Source organism: Molothrus ater, chromosome Z (genome assembly GCF_012460135.2).
Source record: "Molothrus ater isolate BHLD 08-10-18 breed brown headed cowbird chromosome Z, BPBGC_Mater_1.1, whole genome shotgun sequence".
Lineage (NCBI taxonomy): Eukaryota > Metazoa > Chordata > Aves > Passeriformes > Icteridae > Molothrus > Molothrus ater.
This window is the reverse complement of record NC_050511.2, coordinates 66132720-66150517: the sequence shown is the minus strand read 5'-3', so window position 1 is coordinate 66150517 and position 17798 is coordinate 66132720. Positions and strand designations below refer to the sequence as shown.

The 17798-nt window shown below is 42.0% G+C and overlaps 1 protein-coding gene across 3 annotated transcripts in view; it reads left to right on the top strand.

Moving 5' to 3' along the window:
• MARCHF3 (membrane associated ring-CH-type finger 3) overlaps positions 1 to 17566 on the top strand; it is a 62757-nt gene extending 45191 nt beyond the window's left edge. For all 3 annotated transcript variants that reach the window (XM_036403945.1, XM_054518004.1, XM_036403944.2), the window contains exons 5-6: positions 8989 to 9198; positions 14223 to 17566. In XM_036403945.1, the coding sequence (XP_036259838.1) occupies positions 8989 to 9198; positions 14223 to 14381 (369 nt within the window). In that variant the 3' untranslated portion in view covers positions 14382 to 17566. The remainder of the gene's footprint in view (positions 1 to 8988; positions 9199 to 14222) is intronic.
• Positions 17567 to 17798: the final 232 nt, after the last annotated feature.

Below are 17798 nucleotides of genomic sequence, written 5' to 3'. Positions count from 1 at the left end.
ATAAGCAAAACAGCATGACTAGGAGAAAAAATAAAGTCACGATAATTACAGCAATATTGGGCAGAAATTAACTTCAGTTTTTCCCTGCTGTGTTGCTGGCTTTAGAGCCTACACGAGTAAGGTAAAATAAATTAAAAAAACCTCTTAAATGTACACCTATGCATGAAGTATTTTAGATGAGCTTACATTATAAATTAAAACCTCACGAAGCCTTACACTGAAATATGAATTCATTTCCTGTGCAAGACTTTGAGTCACGACATTTTTATCTGTTGGGATTATTTTTACTTATTTTTCCTCTCCACTGTTCAGTGAAGCAAGTCATTAGCATTAAATTACTGTAATGAACAGACACCAGATTTGCAGCAGGTAGTTTATAAAAGGATCACACCTCAAGCCAGAAGGAAAATAAATGGTTCCTCAGCATAGTCACCTACCAGGAAAACTTTCATAAATCAAAGTTTGGAGGAACTGCAGCTGTCCATAAGCATATTAGGGCTGGGAGCAGATAATTAAGGTGTGTCTGTCCTCCTTCCTTTTTTGACCCAAAAAGGGCAGATTAAAAGGGCAAGGTGATAGAGACATTTTTGTACCTAGTTATCTTTGGCTGTGAAAATAATCCCCCTAAGACCAACTCACACAGGGATTTTTGGAAGCAGACATGTAGATTTTCAGTAGAAGTATGTCTGAGTTAAAGCTGGTATTAAAAAAAAAAAAAGTAATAAACTCCCCAGCATGGATTTAAAACCATAAACTCTCCAAGATCCCTTTTTTTAATCTATTTATTCCTAATGGAGTGAAATTCAGAGACCAAACCAGAATGCTCTTTCTCCTTTAAAGAGAAATTAGGTACCTGTTTTATGTTCCCTGCAGCAAGGATTTGCTACAGTGCACAAATCTTTCTTATAGTACTGGCAGCAAGAGTGCAAACAACAGCAACCTACTCCCCGTAAAAAAAAAAAAAAAAAAAAATTAAATTACTTGTCAGTGAACAGACTAGTTCAAACCATCACATCTGTAACTGCTCATCCCTAACTTTATAACAATCAAGGGCAAAAAATACTGGAGGAAATTTCCTGGGAGAAAGTAACTGAACAATCAGATTTGCTTCAATAATGAGCAAGATGGGGGAAAGATGCTGGAGTTTCCAAAGGCACAGCTTCTTCTGTTTCAGATAATGGGTTTGGTGACATTTCTTTGGACATCATGGCCCTGTAATATAGTCCTGAACTGCCCAGTTGTCATCTATCTCTGTCCTTCCTGCTGGCAGCATTTCCCAGCCCTGACAGGAGCCAGTCAAAGTTTACATTTTCTAGGAAAATAGAAGTGGTAAGATTTATTGCATCTGTCTTTATTTGTGGACCTATCGAGAATTTATTATCTATCATGTCTTTGCTTCCCATATATTTGAGTTTGTCGATCAGGACATGTACAATGTCTTGAAATAAGTTTTGCCAGTAGCAAATCTGCTTTGCTTTTATTTTAAAATGTGAAATGTGATTTTTGTTGATTTTCTTGAATGCATATATATTTGTCTGCCTAACTGGGAATACAGTCACTCAAAACAGAATGAGAGCATTGCAAATACAGGTAGAAAGACACACAGCTTTTCCCATAGTTCCACAAAATCTTTTTTTTCTTGACACATCCTGAAATCTTTTAACTGATACAACCATCTCCAGAACTATTAATTAAAAGTAGCTAGTAGGAAAACAGAACAGCAGTGAGCCAGACTAATGTTAAAAAATTATACTATTATGTAATTGGACCTGCAAGACATGTCACAGATTTCTATAGTGCCATTTAGCAAGCTCTGCTATTTGTTTTCACTGCCAGAGAATTACTAATCCTTTTTTAGAAGCTCAGTGTGTGTAACCCAGAAACATGAAACCACATCTATGAAGCACTGTATTAATGCTGCTTGTGTATCAGAATCACTGAATGGTTTGGGCTGGAGAGGACCTTAAAGCCCATCCAGAGCCACGCCTGCCATGGCAGGGTCACCTCCCACTGTCCCAGGCTGCTCCAAGCCCCATCCAACCTGGCCTGGAACATTTCCAGCAGTCCATGATCAAGTCCATCTCTCCCCAGTTTGGAAAGAAGGCTGTTCTGGGAGACTCTTTCTGCAGAAATCCAGGTAAATTATATCTGTAGCCCTTCCCTTGTCCACTGGTGTGGTCATCTCATCAAGAGAAGGCCATTGGGCTGGTCAGGCAGGGCTTGCCCCTAGTGAGGGATTTGGCTGCCCCAAATCCCCTCCCTGAGCTCCAGGAGCCTCAGCAGAGCTTCCAGAGGCTCTGTCCCATCACCTGCCCAGGCACAGAGGGGAATTCAGCTGGGTGTTCCCAAGCTCTTCCTTCACACCCTTTTTGAAGACAGGTGCAATATTTCCCCCTTTTCAGCCACCTGGGGTCTCACCTGACTGCCAGGACATTCCCAGGGTCATGGACAGTGCTTGGCAGCTCCTCCAGCCAATTCCCTGGGGACCCTGGGCTCCATCCCATCAGGTGCCACAGAGCTGAGCATTTCCAGGCTCCTCAGCTGGCCCTGAGCAGGATCTTTCCTCCCAGGGCAGAGCCTGTGCTCCCCAGGGCCCATCCTGCTCTCCATCCACCTGGAGGGCTGGGAGGAGAGGCTCCCTTTGGAGGCTGGGGCAGGAAAGCTGTTGGGTACCTCAGGCTGCTCCCCATCCCTGTCACCTGTCTGCCAGTGCTGTTTGGAGTGGGGGAAACACCCCCTGTGACCTTCCTGTTGTGTTTAATGAGGCTCTAGAATGTCCTGGTATTCTTCCTGTTTCCAGGTTCAGTGCCAGCTTCACCTTGGCCCTCCTGAGCCCAACCCTCCACAACCTCTTAGAGGATTTAATCTCTGGACTCTTCCCAGGTCACCTGTCCTTGCTTTCACTGCCTTGTGCATTTATTTGCTTCTTTCCTTTGTCCAGCAAGTCCTCACTCTCCTATGCTGGTCTCTTGCCTTCCCTACAAGACACCAGCATAGGACCTGCCTTCCCAATTTCTTGCTCCCGTTTTTCAGCTGGCAAATGACCCAAGGTCTAAATTGAAAACTGAGTTGTGGTGTGACAGCAACCACAGCCTGTGGTGATCTCCTCACACTGAGGAACCAACTCTAGCTGTCTGTGTAGCTGTCTGTTCTGTGATTTACCCTTTCTAGAAAACAAAACAAAACAAAAATTAAAGTTTTATCATACACCATCCTTACAGTGGAAAATGTAATCCTTCCCCTTTCAGAAGCACGCAGAATAATGCAAAATTTATTTGCTGTTTCAAAAAGAAGCCTTGGCTCATTGAGACATCCACATTTAAAATATTTTCTGCACTTTGAGTCAAAATAGGGATCAAACTTAAATAAGAGCAGACTCATTTGCAAAGAGGCCATGATATTGGCACAATAACATTACAGAGATCAAATAATTTTTATTCCAACTCTCAAATACACTCTTTGGGACCAAAGAAACATCTCTGTGAGCTGTCACCATGGCCTTTCTAAAGGCACCTACTAAAGACAATATGACTGTGCTAGTAACAGAATGTTTGATATAAGGGGGAGACCAAAAAACTGGAGCATAAATATTTTTTTCTGCCAAAAAAGTAACTGTCAAATGTTTGTTTTCCTTGGCAAAATATTAACCTAGGAAAGTTTCAAGTCACCCAAAATCTTTCATGACACTGAAAACAAGCATATATATCATTCTAGTCTGGGATATTTTATTTTTTAGTTACATGTAGTTAAGCCAGTTTTCAAAACATTTCACTGAAAAATGTTAAAATGGATATTTCAAGTAAAAATAGTGTCAGAAAAAAAAAATTGCTCAGATGCAGTATTTGGGGATGGGCAATGAATGGGAGGAGGAGAAGCAATAAATGGTCTTCCTGATCTTTAAAAACGTTCTTCATTCCAGAGAACTATTCTTTGAAAGAAAGAGAGAATGTCAGCCTTTCTCTGCTTAAAGCCCTAGGCAAAATGCTCCCATTGGTGGCAGAAACCAGAAAACACAGTAATTTCCATCACTTCAGCTTGTGTACAGCCTGCTTCCACCAGGACTCACTGCTGAGCCATCAGCGTGAAAACGACAAAATGAACTGATGAGTTCTGATGTGCAACGAGCTATTTTTGGCTCAAAGGACAATGCATTTAGGGGAGATAATTCCTTCCTCTACGCCCAGCTTCGTGGTGTGACTCCAGAAATGTTTGAAATCACTTCTCCAAGGAAAACGAACTGAACCAGAAGGGGCTCTCCAGCAGAAACAGATGGTAGCCTTAGGACCTGATCAGGAAAAACACTGCGCACACACTTTGCTTTTACATTTGTGAGTCATCTAATTGAAGTTAGACCTGCAGAAATGAGTACTTCCAGGGCCTGGCCTTTGGCAGTGGTGAGGCAGCTCAGAATGGTGGAGGTGTTTTACAGCAGCGCTCTGCTGGCAGCTCATTTTGGTTAGGGTAGATAAATTCAGGGAGCCTGAGCCTCTCCAGCTGTTCTGGTCCAATTTCAGCCCTGCTTCGTGAAGTGACTGCAGCAAATCTTTCTGTGCGTGGGGTGGAAGAGCCCCAGGTGTGTTCACAGTGTTTTGTCAAGTCGAATGCAGTACATCAAAAATCTCTTTCAGTATGCAAGCAAGCTCCTTCTCAGAACTTTGTCAGCTTTTAGTCTAAGCTGCTCTTCTTGGGAGGCTGCTCCAGAGTAGGATCCTCTAAAGGATGGGGATTTTTTTTTTTCTGATTCTTATGCTAAATTTATTTGGGGGCAACAATTATCCATCTATTCTTAAGCCAACCTTGTCCCTCACCTTAAGCAGCACTTTAACTTCACTGATGGCACCCTTCAGCTCTCCCTTCTGGCTTTCCCCAAGATGCCTTTAGAGAGTGACTTTGTTGAGATAAGTGTTAACTCCCATCTCTCTGAGGTGCTGGATTATCAAAGGGTTTCTTGGCTTGTCTCAGTCACGGGCCAAGATTGGGTTTTGCATCAGGTGCTGTGCTTAAAGCTCTTGAAATAATTTTTGCTGCCATAGCTGAAGTCATTTCATGTCTTGTTACTCCAGCTCCAGTTACCTGTGGATCAGGAACAGGGAACACTGATCACTTTAAGATTTCACTTCACAAAAATCCAGGCAGGCCAGCATTTTACTTCAAACATGACCCTTTTTCTACCTCCTTTTTTTTTTTTTTTTTTAATCCTTCCCCTGCTCCCCTAAATGGAAATTATCACTCTGAGAGTCTGGATTTATTGCAGAAATAATTGGGCACACTGACACATTTTAATAGGACAGATTTCAGGGTGTCACAGTGCAGATCTGACAGCTTCATCTGGCCTTACATCTCGTTCTTGGCCAGCAGGGTAGTCCATACCATACTGCCACAGTAATTAATCAGCTCAGGGCTTTGTTAGGATCCCTGTGTGGGTATGAGTTGCACAAAAGGATCTGCTGACTTGGCTTTTTAGCTATAAAGTAACTTGACAGTGCCCATTCCATTCCCAAAACAAATGACTGAAACCTAGAAACAGAAGCAGATTTAGAAGCAGGTGTGCACTGCTTCAGGAGAAATATAAGTGCTGTGACTGAAATCTGTACAACCACTGAAATCGCTTAATCTTTGCTTCTGACTTATACTTCAGAGCTAGCTAATGAAATCCTTCCGGCTTTTTGAGGTTAGACTGTAGAATTGTGATGTCTTTATTTATTATTAAATACTACTCTTGCCTGTCACAGCCTCATCTAATATTTGAATTGCTTGGGTTTGACTCTTTGTTCGTGTGCCACAGGGCATCAGGAGCAGGCAGCCATCAGCCTGTGAAGCAGCTCCACACCTTTTTAATCTGCTCAAACTTTCAATCAGGTTTGATGGCACAGTGAGAAATGCTGTCTAAATTCATGTGCACTGCACTGTGTGCAGTGACAGTCACAGGGCGGGGATAACAGCACATGCCTTGACATTTGTGCTCTCTCCCTGCATTCCTGATGTTCTTCCTCCTTCCTCTGAACTGGGAACTACTTTTTGCACTACCTGAGTGGCACGGCTGCCAAAATTTTGAAGTCTGTCCTGGGAAAGTGGTGAACCCCTGCAATTACTGTTGAAGTCAAGGAGAAGTGTAAAAATACCCAGCATTTCTCTTCCAGGTCGCCTTTCAAACAAGTGCTTTTCACAAAACCTTTTTTTGGTTTTTTTGCAGTCTTTAAAACCTTTAAAAGCACAATCTCTGCTATCAGGTCCTTTCAGTTCCTCTTGTTTTCTTGGTGGTTTCAGGGACTCCTGGAAATTGCAGGGACTCCTGGAAATGGAAAACAAGGGGAAGGCTGCAATCAGTCTTTTCAGAAGCAGCCAGATATAACCTGGAGCTGTTGTGCATAAACCCTTGGTGCTCTTTTTAAGTAAATGGATACAAAGCTCCAAGGAAAGTAGTGTGACACTTTTACTCGCTCTTTAGCTTTCCCTTTAAAGCTACAGTAAAAGAAAAAGGTGTTCAAATGTAAATGTGTGTCCACTTATTTTGCACAAGCTCTGCTGAAGAAAACTCTGCTTGCAGCTTTTTGCTGTTCTCCCCCTCATACTGATGGGATGGAGAGGTGAGGAAACGTCTGTGTTGGGCCTTAGCTGCTTCCTGGGGTAAACCACACCTGGTTACTATCTGTCCTGATCAAGGAGAGGAAAAAAACCAGTTTTGAGCCTCCCTCTTGAGCATCTTCCCTTACAACTTCTTGCCCACAGCAATACACAGCTGGTTTAAAGTGCTTTGCACTTCCTTAGCATTTCAGAAGTGTTCAAGCAAGTTAAAAGCCTACATCCTAAAAAAAAAAAAAAAAAAAAAAAAAAATTATGAATGTATTTTTTGTATTGTAAATTCCCGAGTTGTACATGAGTCAGGACTTCTACTGTAAATGTGTAACACACTTGCAGAAATAAGAGGACCAATGTGTTTAGGGATGCATGAGCCTCATCTGGTTCTACTGACCCCAAAAACCCAAAAAAGGATGCTGCAGAACAGGTTTGCCCAAACCCCACGGCTCACATTGGCAAAAAGTACAGGGCTGGGTAGTTTTCCTGTTCAAATATTGACTCATGTGATGAGGTTTCTCTTGGTTTACTTTATTTTCTTTTTAATTAAAAGACCTCAACGTACTGTTGTAGGAACTTCTTTCACCTCTGCTATCTCAAATCCTGTTTGTAGAAATGTGGGCGTGTGGGCTTGATAGCTGTTCAACCCTAACCTTTGCTTCATCAGCTGACTTTCAGGCACTCTGTTTCTCAAGATTAATACCCTCTTAATAAAAATAACCTTGTGTGCATTGAACTCTGCTTAAATGTGGGGGTATCTGAAAACAAGTCGAAAACGGCTTTGCAAATGTTATGAGCAGAATGTTAAAAAAAGCCCCCTAAAATAGCATGGGAAATGTTAAAATATTTTCTGCACGTTTACATATTAAGAAGGGAGCTTTTCAAAGAAGCCAGTGGGCAAAAAGTAGGGGCTGCACTACATAAAACATTTCTCGAGGCAGCCTTTACCACAGCTGAATGAATGACATGGTAGGTACAGATAAAGGTGGACACCAGCAGGAGGCAAGGGGGAGAAATTCAGATCTCTAGTGTTGCCTAAAATACAAAGGAAAACAATATCAAGACTGGTAAGGTAAAAAGCAGTTCTTTAATGAAAGCTTTCAGGTGCACGGAGTGTAGGTATGAAAGTGAGTGATACAGGATTTCTACAATTTAAAAAATTAATTAGTATTAATTATAATAAGCTCAATTAATTTGTACATTTAGCAGGTATATGCAATGTTGTTGCCCTGGGGTCTGTTCCTTGGAGTTGGTCCAGGGGATTGTTTGCCCTACATTTTGTTATGTCTCTCAAATTCTGGTGAAAAACAAGGTTTCCTGGTTAAAAGTTCTCTTCTTGAGAGTGAGACTAAACAGAATTCCAAGAACCTGCTAGAAAGGGTTGGCTTCTTATTCTGAAATGTGAGAGAGGGCAGGAAAAGTGTCAGAGATGGATAGAAACAGGGAAGACTGATTTGGTGATCAGAACCTGATTTATTGTGGGATACAAATGCTTATATACTATTTTAGGGAGGCTAATAATGTTTCACTATAATGATTGGGTTAAAGATCACATAAAAAACTTATGCATTTTAAACATCTCTTGCTTGCTGAGAGGGTGTAATTTTCTTTTTCCAGTAAACCCATCTGATTGAATCTTCTTGCAATCCTCAATGTACTCTTTACTTTTGCCAAGGCATGATGTTAACAAATCTCTTATGTTAACCAGGTCCAAAGTCCATCATCTGTCCATCATCCCCCAACATTCCAACATTTCTCCATTTCCTTTCAACCAAAACCACTCCTTTAATTGCCTTATTAATTAATCTATGCGCAGATTGAAAGGTATCATGATTAATACAATAACCACATACATACCTTTCCTAAAAAGAATCTTTTAGTTAAAAACTCCAGCCACTAAAAGGCTCAGGCTTGATCTTTTTAAACTAAAAACATCCCTGATGGCAGCTGCATTACTGGATTTTGAAAGGCAGCCAGAAGTGTAATTGTACCAAAAGGTTTGATTCTTTTACATGGGGTGATAGGGAGAAAGTTTTAAAAAGTTAAAAAGTTTTAGACTGATTTCTTCCCGTGCGTTTAAAATTAACATCAAAATCTAATTCCAGAGAACGCAGGAACTCTAATTCTTGGGGTTCCAAGGGTGTTTCAGAAGGGCAAGGGATCAAATTTGATGCGATTAGGTTTGCTTTCAAAATTTTTAGTGTAAATATTAGTAAAGTTCTGGAGGAGCTATAGAAAAGTACTATAGAGCTATACATTAAAAACCCACAGATCCATGAGAGGCATCCCGGGGGGACGCCGAAAGCCATGTCCGCATTCAGTCCTCTAAGGGGTGGGTTTGTGCTTTGGGCTGGGGGTAAAAAAAATCCTCCTTGGGCTGACATCCGCCTTGGCTGTGTTGTGCCTGTGCAGTGGCTGAGGAACCCGGGCCCCCAGCACGAAAAGAGGACCCTCTTTGGGGACATGGTGTGCTTCTTGTTCATCACCCCGCTGGCCACCGTCTCTGGCTGGCTGTGCCTGCGAGGAGCCGTGGACCACCTGCACTTTAGCAGTAGGCTGGAAGCTGTTGGCCTCATTGCACTCACTGTGGCACTCTTCACTATTTACCTCTTTTGGACCCTGGTAAGTGTCAGGGGTTTTGTTTAAATCACAGGGGGAAAGGGAAAGGGCAAAAACGGGAAAAAGAATGGCACAGAGCGCTCTAGGTGATGGCACGGAGCTTTGCTTCTATTTTGCCTCCTGTGCTGGTGAGGGCAGACTGCACCTGCAAGAAACCTCTTTTTTTCCACACCATTCAAGCTCCCTGGGACACCAGAAAGACAGTTTGCTTCGGGTAAGGATTCCCAAATGCCAAACAGCAGGAGGGAGGCAGGGAAGCAGCATGGGGGAGTTCAAGGCAGATGCTGCAGTGTTGGGACCCTGGATGCTGAGAATTTTGGACTTTCTGTGCTGACAGGCACTGACCCCCAAGAGAACACTGCATTTCACTTGAAGCCATGGAGAAGCTTCCAAAATGGAATGATAGAACTGGGATTATGAGTGTGTAATATGAATAAAAGTGTGTAATGTCTCACAGCAGAAAACTTAAAGTTTGAGAATATAGTAATATATATTGAACCAGATAGAGATTTTAGGGTGAAGACTTGTCCTTCTCCTTCACCTTCTTCTTCATGAGTTTAGGTAGTATTGTGTAATTAGATAAAAAAGTCCACATTGTGGGCCACAAGTAGTTAGTTATTAAGTTAAAAGTAAAAACAATATAAACGTCATTTCTTAATTAGACAGTTTATCCTTAAAAAGGCTTATAAAGAGAGAGCTACAGCTCCTTTTTTAGTTTGGTAAAGTGAAGTACTATAGAACTCTCAGTTTGTGGGATTGTAATATAGATAAAAACTAATAAACATCTGAGTCTGAACAAAAAATACCATCTCACACATTTAATGCCAACCTTAACAAAAAAACCTTAAAGAATCCACAATACAGGAGGGAGTTTCAGCAAATGTGATGTGCAAAGGGTGAAGACAGAGCACATACATGCAAAAAAAAAAGATTAAAGGTGAACAACTTGGCTGCCACAGAGGATTCAGATTTTATTCTAATGCAACTTACAATTCAAAAGTATTGGATGTGGGGGAAATCAGAACACACACGTGCCCAGGTCTGTGAAAACAGAGCTGCTTTTCCAGTGCAGGTTAAATTGCATTCTGTGTCCCAGCACGAGTCACTCTCATGCCAATCCATCCTGAGAGCGACTTGTTCTGTCAAGTTGTTGAATTGAGATAATTTACTGGCCCCAGTGCACTGACAGGCAGCAGAAGTGAGAGGAACACAGGGGACAGCTGCCAAAATGGGTGTTTGTCAAGCCATGGTGTAGCAGCTCACTGAGAAGCCGAGGTTAATAATGGTTTGACATTTCACACCTTTTTGTGCAGCGGGAAGAGCGGGGTGGGTGCAGTGGGGGAGCACACACAGCAGTGCACTCAGATGGTGCCAGGCTGTGCTGCTGGGGCAGGAAAAGCCCAACCTGTCCGTATGTGTGTCCTGGTTGAGGGCAAATTTGGGAGAGAACCCCCAGAGGGGCTCCTCTAGGAAAGCAGATTCAACCGGCCCCGGCGCCCAATCAATCTGGGAGAAAATACCTCCTGGGAGAAAAGTGGAAAAAACCTGTTTATTAAGCAATAAAACCTAAACAATATTAAACAATGAAACCTCTTGCTGCTCCAAAAGAGAGACAAACTCACAAAGTCTCCTCCGTGGGCTGTGGCTCAGCTCACTCAGTCTCTTATCAGTCCTGTGGTGCTGGAAATGCTGCTACCCAGGCCCAGCCCGGTGGGTCACAGGTGTGAGCTGCCAGTGCTCTTCTGTTATTCAGTCTGGAGAAGGTCTAAACAGGTCCAAAGAAAAGAGGAAAAACCTCCCCACAGTCTAGGGAACTTCTTTGTCTCAGCTAGCTAAAACAAACTAAAAGCAAAGGAGAGCTCTGTCTTGCCTTCTGTCTATCCGCAGACATCACAGTCCAGGAGCAGGAATGTGGAGGAGTGAGTGCAGTTTCTGCAAAGAAACTCCGTGCTTCTTCTCTCCCCCCTTCACTCTTGGAACAAGTCTTAAAGGTGCAAAACTTATTATTCAGCAGAAACAGAATGAGACAACTGGGGATAAAAGCATCATATAGTCAACCTAGGACACTGTGGCATGGCCACATCCCACAGGGCCAGCACACAGCTCTGCCCCCTCTCTGGTTATGGCCATACTCTATCCCAGACTCCTTTCAGCAGATTTGGACCCGTGTAAGCTGCTGAGGAGGTGCCACTTTTAGAAAAACTGCATTGGTGGAGCAAGAAACCCCCCCTGTGCTGAGCCCTGAGGAAAAGGGGGTGTGCGGGGAGCACAAAAACCCCCACACCTCCTCATGAGTATCTCCAAGAAACCTGTGAAAGGGAAATCTCATTTGCACATTTGTGAACCCTGTCTCACCCACGGAGCAATGCAGGCAGGAGGGAAAGCTCAGAGCTTTGCCTCAGCCTCGTGCAATTAATCTTTTTTTGCTGTTTTCTGCTTTTCTGTGAGGCAGCAGCACTCTCCTGAGACAGGCCATGTACTCCAGCAGTGAGGCCACACTTGTTTTTTCCTGCAGTGCTGGGTGTAGATGTGCCTGGCAGGTATGCAAGCAAATATTGTTCAAATTTGCTTTGTGTGTGGCTGTTTTGGAAACCAAAATTCTGAACAATTTACCTAGCACAGTTAATTCACCATCACCAAATTGCTGGAAGTGGTAAAAGGCATTTTTTCAGGTGGATTTAATTAGCCATGACACAATCTTGCTTATTAAGACTACTGCAGCATCCCAACTTTGGTCCCTATCCCTGGGTGTTGCATTTGCAGCGTTAGAGGCAAAAATCCCTTATATTAACTTTATAAATTTTACCCCTTCTAAAGCACACAGGAAAATGTGCTATTGGATCTCGGAGAACATGCTAGTGGTACTGAGCCTTATATAAAGGCATACCTTGGTTGATTTAATCAAAATTCAGTATCTTTGATGCTCGCTCAGTGGTGGACAGCTGTAATTCCGTTTTAAATTGTTATTTGGGGCAACAGGAGATGGATGGGCTAGGGGAGCACTGTGTTCACTTGAGAAGGGCAAGGCAGGAAGGCCTTTAGGGGGGTGAATCACCAAATGATTGAAGCTTGGAGTCAAAATAAGCCTCCTTTCAGTGAGGTAGGAAAGCCCCAGCCTGGGTTTGCCTCGGGGAGGGCTCCAGGCTCCCCTTGTGCGCAGGAAGGAATGGTCCCACACACAGAAGTGTTAATTTCATCGAATTCTTCAGCAGCACATGCCCTGTCACTTTCAGGAGTGGGAGAATCCTGTTACATAGCTATGGCTGTGCAGGGAATAGGTTCAGAGCTGCAGGGTAAATTACACACAAGATGACACAATATTCCTCTAGGTCCTGGGGAAATGAAGGGAACTAAAACTTTGTTTTACTTCCAGTAAATCAGCCTTCTTTCTCCGGAGGCAAAAGCTGGCATACAGATTATTTACACACCACAGTTGTCCCAGTGAGCAGTGAGCAGCAGGGATGTTATTTTTAGCATCCCAGAAGCTGTTTTATCCCTCCCTCTAAACCAGACAAGTTATCCATAAAACACTGTTGCTTTTTCCTCTGTATTTTTAACACACACACACACACACACACACACACACACACACACACACATGCACACCAAAAAAGGCACCTAGTCCTCCCAAGAAGAAAGCTCCAGGCACCAAAAGGGGGTTCTTACATAAACTAAGAATTTAAATTTAAATTTTAATTTAAAAAGTAATTTAATTTAAATTTTAATTTTAAAACTCTGCTTTCTCTTGTATAACATACATACCTAGTTTAACACTGCAGCTATTACTCAAAGAACCTCATGTTGTGCTGCTTGAAAACCTAACCTGAACTCCAGCTCACTGTCCTGTCACTGCATTTTACAGGGCATCCCTTTGCAGGTGTTGGGGTGTTTTCACCCTCCTCACTACTCCAAGTGATTTCTGCTCCTCCTGCAGTGCCTTTTAGGAAGAGATTTCTCATATTCCTTCATACACACTGCTCCACAGAAACAGAGGATGCAGGATGCTTTCCTTCAGGGGGAGGAGAGGAGTTAGGAAGGTGGGGGGATCAGTCTGAAGAGCTGCCTTTGCCAAACTGCTTAGTCAACCAAAGCTTTATAGGTTTCCCTCAGACAGCTGTGAAAAGGTCTAATTAAAAAAAGAAAAAGAAAAGCATTTTTTAGCCCTTGTAGGACATTGTTGAAAGGTACATTTCTTTAGTTCTTTAGCTCTTTTTTGCAGTATGGAAAGGATACAGTGCATGGGTCAGCCCCTGCCCACAGCTCAAGGAGAAAACAATCATCACTTGGCACATTTCTCTCAAAATTTACAGTTTGTTGTTAGGGGTTTTTTTTTGTTTGTTTGGTTTGGTTTGGTTTTTGTTTGTTTGTTTTTTGTTTTGTTTGTTTGTTTTGTTTTTTGTTTTTTGTAAGCTGCACATACACATTCTCTTACACAGCTACAACTCCCACAATGCTTGGCTGCCACTAAAACAAGTTGTAATCTATTTTTTAAAAACATGAGGCCAAGCTATCTTGCATCTCCACAGCAGTCACATTTCCACATAAAGGTTGAAATTACCTGATGACAACAACAACAAAAAATAATTTTCAGAGACAATCTAAATTGAGACACACACATTGTCAGCTCATTGCCTCTGTGCAAGCCCCACTTTGATGCATTCAGCAGTAAAATATTACAAGGTAGAACACATCTCTGTTCATCGGCCTGCAAACAATTACATTCTTTGTCAATTTAGCAACCTGAAGCAGGAGAGGATGTCCCAAATTCTCATTCCACGTGTGCCAACAGCTCTTGGGAAAGGCAGAGGCGGGATGTCTGATTTTTCAGGCTGTGAAAAAAAGAGGAATGAGAGGTAAAATAGTTCACAGGCTGTTTTTCTCCTGTGCTCTGGTAGCTTGGGGCATGGTGGGTCTCTCTTTTCACCAACTCTCACCCATTTTGCCCCACTGGGAGGCATTTGGAGCCCCGGCTGGGTCCTTGCAGGGTGTCAGTGACTGAAGGCAGCTCGTGTCCCTCCTGTCCCCAGGTGTCCTTCAGGTACCACTGCCGGCTGTACCACGAGTGGCGTCGGAACAATCAGCGGGTGATGCTCCTCATCCCAAAATCTGCCAACGTCCCCTCCACCCAGCAGTCCCTGCTGGGCCTGCAGCCCCTCAAAAGGAGCTCCAAGGAGACAATCGTGTGATTTGGGGTGCAGCTGCGCACTAAAGGAGGTTTGTTTTTCCTCAGACACATCGGGGTCGGGCACCCAGAACCCAGGAATGTGCAATTTGGATTTACAGACTGAGTGCAGAGGGATAAATCACAGTCAGAATTCAATCCATCAGCCGTGGATGCTGCAGTCATCTGTGGCATTTGCTGAGCTGCCAAAGGTGTTTAGTGAGCAGGGACCCTATGGATTCTGCAAATATGTTAATTGTTGCGTCATCGAGAGATGCAAACTTTTTTTATTGTTTAAAGTATTAAACTATGGTAATTAACAATGCAAAACAGGTTTAAAAAGTGCTTTGTTTTTATGATTTCTTGTTCCTACAGTAATGTTTCTTTAGGCAGCTGGACAGTAACCAATATTTATTTCTGCTTCCTAAAGCGCAGCAATGGCATTTCCTCATTTGATTTTATCTGCAGGTCCATTATACCAATGTTTTGATTATTAAAATCTGTGTGCAATGAGCTCTACAAATTGGCACATTATTTAAATGCTGCAAAATGATTGGAAAATTGTATTACCCATTTCCTATTTGGCAGGGAAGGTCTGACAGGAAGATTCTTCAGTTATGACTCTAGCATGTGCAAGAGAAAAATTACACAAATTGCAATAATCTTCCTGTCAAAAGTATTATAGTGCATAGCACTCAGGAAAAAAAAAGATATTCTGCTTTTCCACGAAGAAGCACCACCACATTCTTCAGTGAAGTGCACATTCTGCTGGTGTGAATTCAAACTTAGCCAACATATCCTGCATTTATACCATGCTGAATTTAACTCTACAGCTTACTTTTGTGTAGGGAAAGCTCTGCATACATAATGAATGAGATCATCAGATAAGTTTTAGGAAGCAGGGACTCATCTTGCATGAAGAACAGCATTATTTTAAAGCAGCAGAAACTCCAGCTTGACAGGTAGGATTTGGCAGAGTGTGTGCAAACCCTGACCTCTCATGGTAGCACTGAGACAAAAAAAAAAATTTAAAAAGATTTAATAATACAGTCTTCTATGGTGACCAATTGAATTTGGAGTGTAAAATCAAGACCTTATTCCTGGGTGACTTTATCTGCTTCCCCTCTGTTTTATGCCTAATTCATTCAGCAATCCTTCACTCCCAGAAGAGACACACTTATTTTAAATAACTACACAAAATCTCATTTTCAAAAGCTGCTAGAATTAGAAATTGATACAGAGCCCCTCTGAACAAATGAATTTCTTAAAACTGTGCATGGATGGCAGTACCACCATGTGCTTTGTTTTCCAAAAACTGCAGGAACTGAAAATCAAAAGGAAAACATAGCAGAAAGGCTAATAATTTGTTATTCATAAAGTTCAAGGTATTATGGGTATTTACCATCAGACAAGAAGTTATTTGATGCTTTGTGTGTGCTCTGTGGGGGTGAAAAACCTTAGTACACAAAGCCAAATCTGTTAAATTTCTTTATTCTGTCTGTGGACCAGTCTAGCTGTGAGCATGTTATTTAAGAATGTTCTTTGTGACTGTCAGTCATGGGGATAGGAGAATCATGGGGATATAAAGCAATAACAGCCTCATTCCAACAGAAAGGCACTTACACAATGAACCAAGGTGTGTAGGAAGGCCATGAACCTGCAGATCTGTACTCATCTGTCTGACAAGGCTGGGGTTGCTCCTGTTTGGCTGTGAATAACTGCTTCTCTTCCTGAGAAAACTAAACAAGGCTCTGGAAATAAGGATATCACAATCCCTGTGATAGCCAAGACCTGTAGTCCTTTTTTTTTTTTATACCTCTTCCCAATGGTAAATAATTGTTTGGAATGAAGACTGAACACTCATTTATGCAGAATTCCAGATTTAAAATAAATATCTGCTGGCCAGGGGTAAAGAAATAAAGCAAATCTAGCTGGGTCAGGATGCTGTCAGTGTTTTAATGCCTACAACACACACTTTTGGTAAGCTTTCTTCAGAACTTTACTACTGCTCTTGAATTCTTTGAAAGAATTGTTATTCTTAGTGAGTGCTATTGTTGGCTTTGCCTCATGAAACCAAAAATCAGGGTGATAGGGAATTAAGTGGCAAAACATTCAGGAAAACATTTATTCAAGTGAAGCTGCAAGGTCTGTGCACAGGGATCGGCACAGTGGCTTGGCCCAGCTCATGTGTGTTATTTCAATTTTACCTTTTTTAATTTGTTTTTTGGTTTTGTTTTTTTGTTTGGTTTTGTTTTTTTTTTTTCCTTGGTGTAAAGACATCTTTACTGACCTGAAGAAGGCATATTCTTCAGGTAGAGAGATGCAGACAGAGAGGAAAAACTAACCCAGTTTCTGTGCTTGATGCAGCAGCACGGCAGAACTGTCTGATGAAGTCACAATAGTGTCCCATGGATTTTCGTGAGGAAAAATCCAGTCAGACACTTAACATTGCACTAAACCCATGGGAAAAAGCACTCTTCCTTGTTTTTCCTAAAACATAAGAACTGGGAGGTGAGAGATACTACTTCTTAATCCCACTCCTGCTCTGAAGATTTACAGACAGAAGAATCTCCCAGATGGGAGCTGATTTTTCTTCCATGAGTTGATGCTGTAGATGGCACACCAAGCCCAAATTTCCATTAAAAACTGGATTATTACAGCAGATTATTAAAAAGAGATTATTACAGAATATTTTCTACAACAGCAGCAACACCCATTTCTGTCTGAATAGAAATGAAAGACAAAATTAACCACAGCAGAAGCTGCAGCCTGCAAACCTCCTGGTAGTACAATGACACCTTTGTTATGCTCTCCTTAAGAAACAAAATTAATTAAAGAACATAATTAATGACAGGATGAGTGACCACCTTTGTATCTTTTAAAAATGTCAACTTCTCTCTCAACAACTTTATGCTTTGTTGTCATGCAGCTGATCTTGTCATTTACATTCCTTTTCCAGATAAGAAGGTACATGGAAGGAACAGTATTCAACAGTATTTGAGCCAGTGTTTTCAGTTGCAAATGAAAAAAGCAGCCTGTTCTGATTCAGTGTGATGAGTGTAATGCAAAATGAGGAAGTTTTACTTTTTTTATATAGTCTTTCCTCTGCAGGACTTGCCTATCACATTACATAAAGATTGAGAAACACCCCAGCTTTCTGTTCAGCCAGAAGGAAGTCACAACAGAAGCAATTAAAGATACTTCAGTTTTTGGTGTTGTCTGGGGTTTTCTTTTTCATTACTCAATTGAACAGTTCTGCCAGACTGAGACCTCAAAATGTCATTTACATTTCATTTATTTAAACCAGCTTTGCACCAGTACAAAGTCACACATGGCAGAGTGACAACTCTGCAAAAAGGAACCTGGAGCCAATAAATGCAACTGGCCTTTGATGCAATGGGTACAACCAGAAAGAGGTTTGAGAACAGATACTGGGACAGAC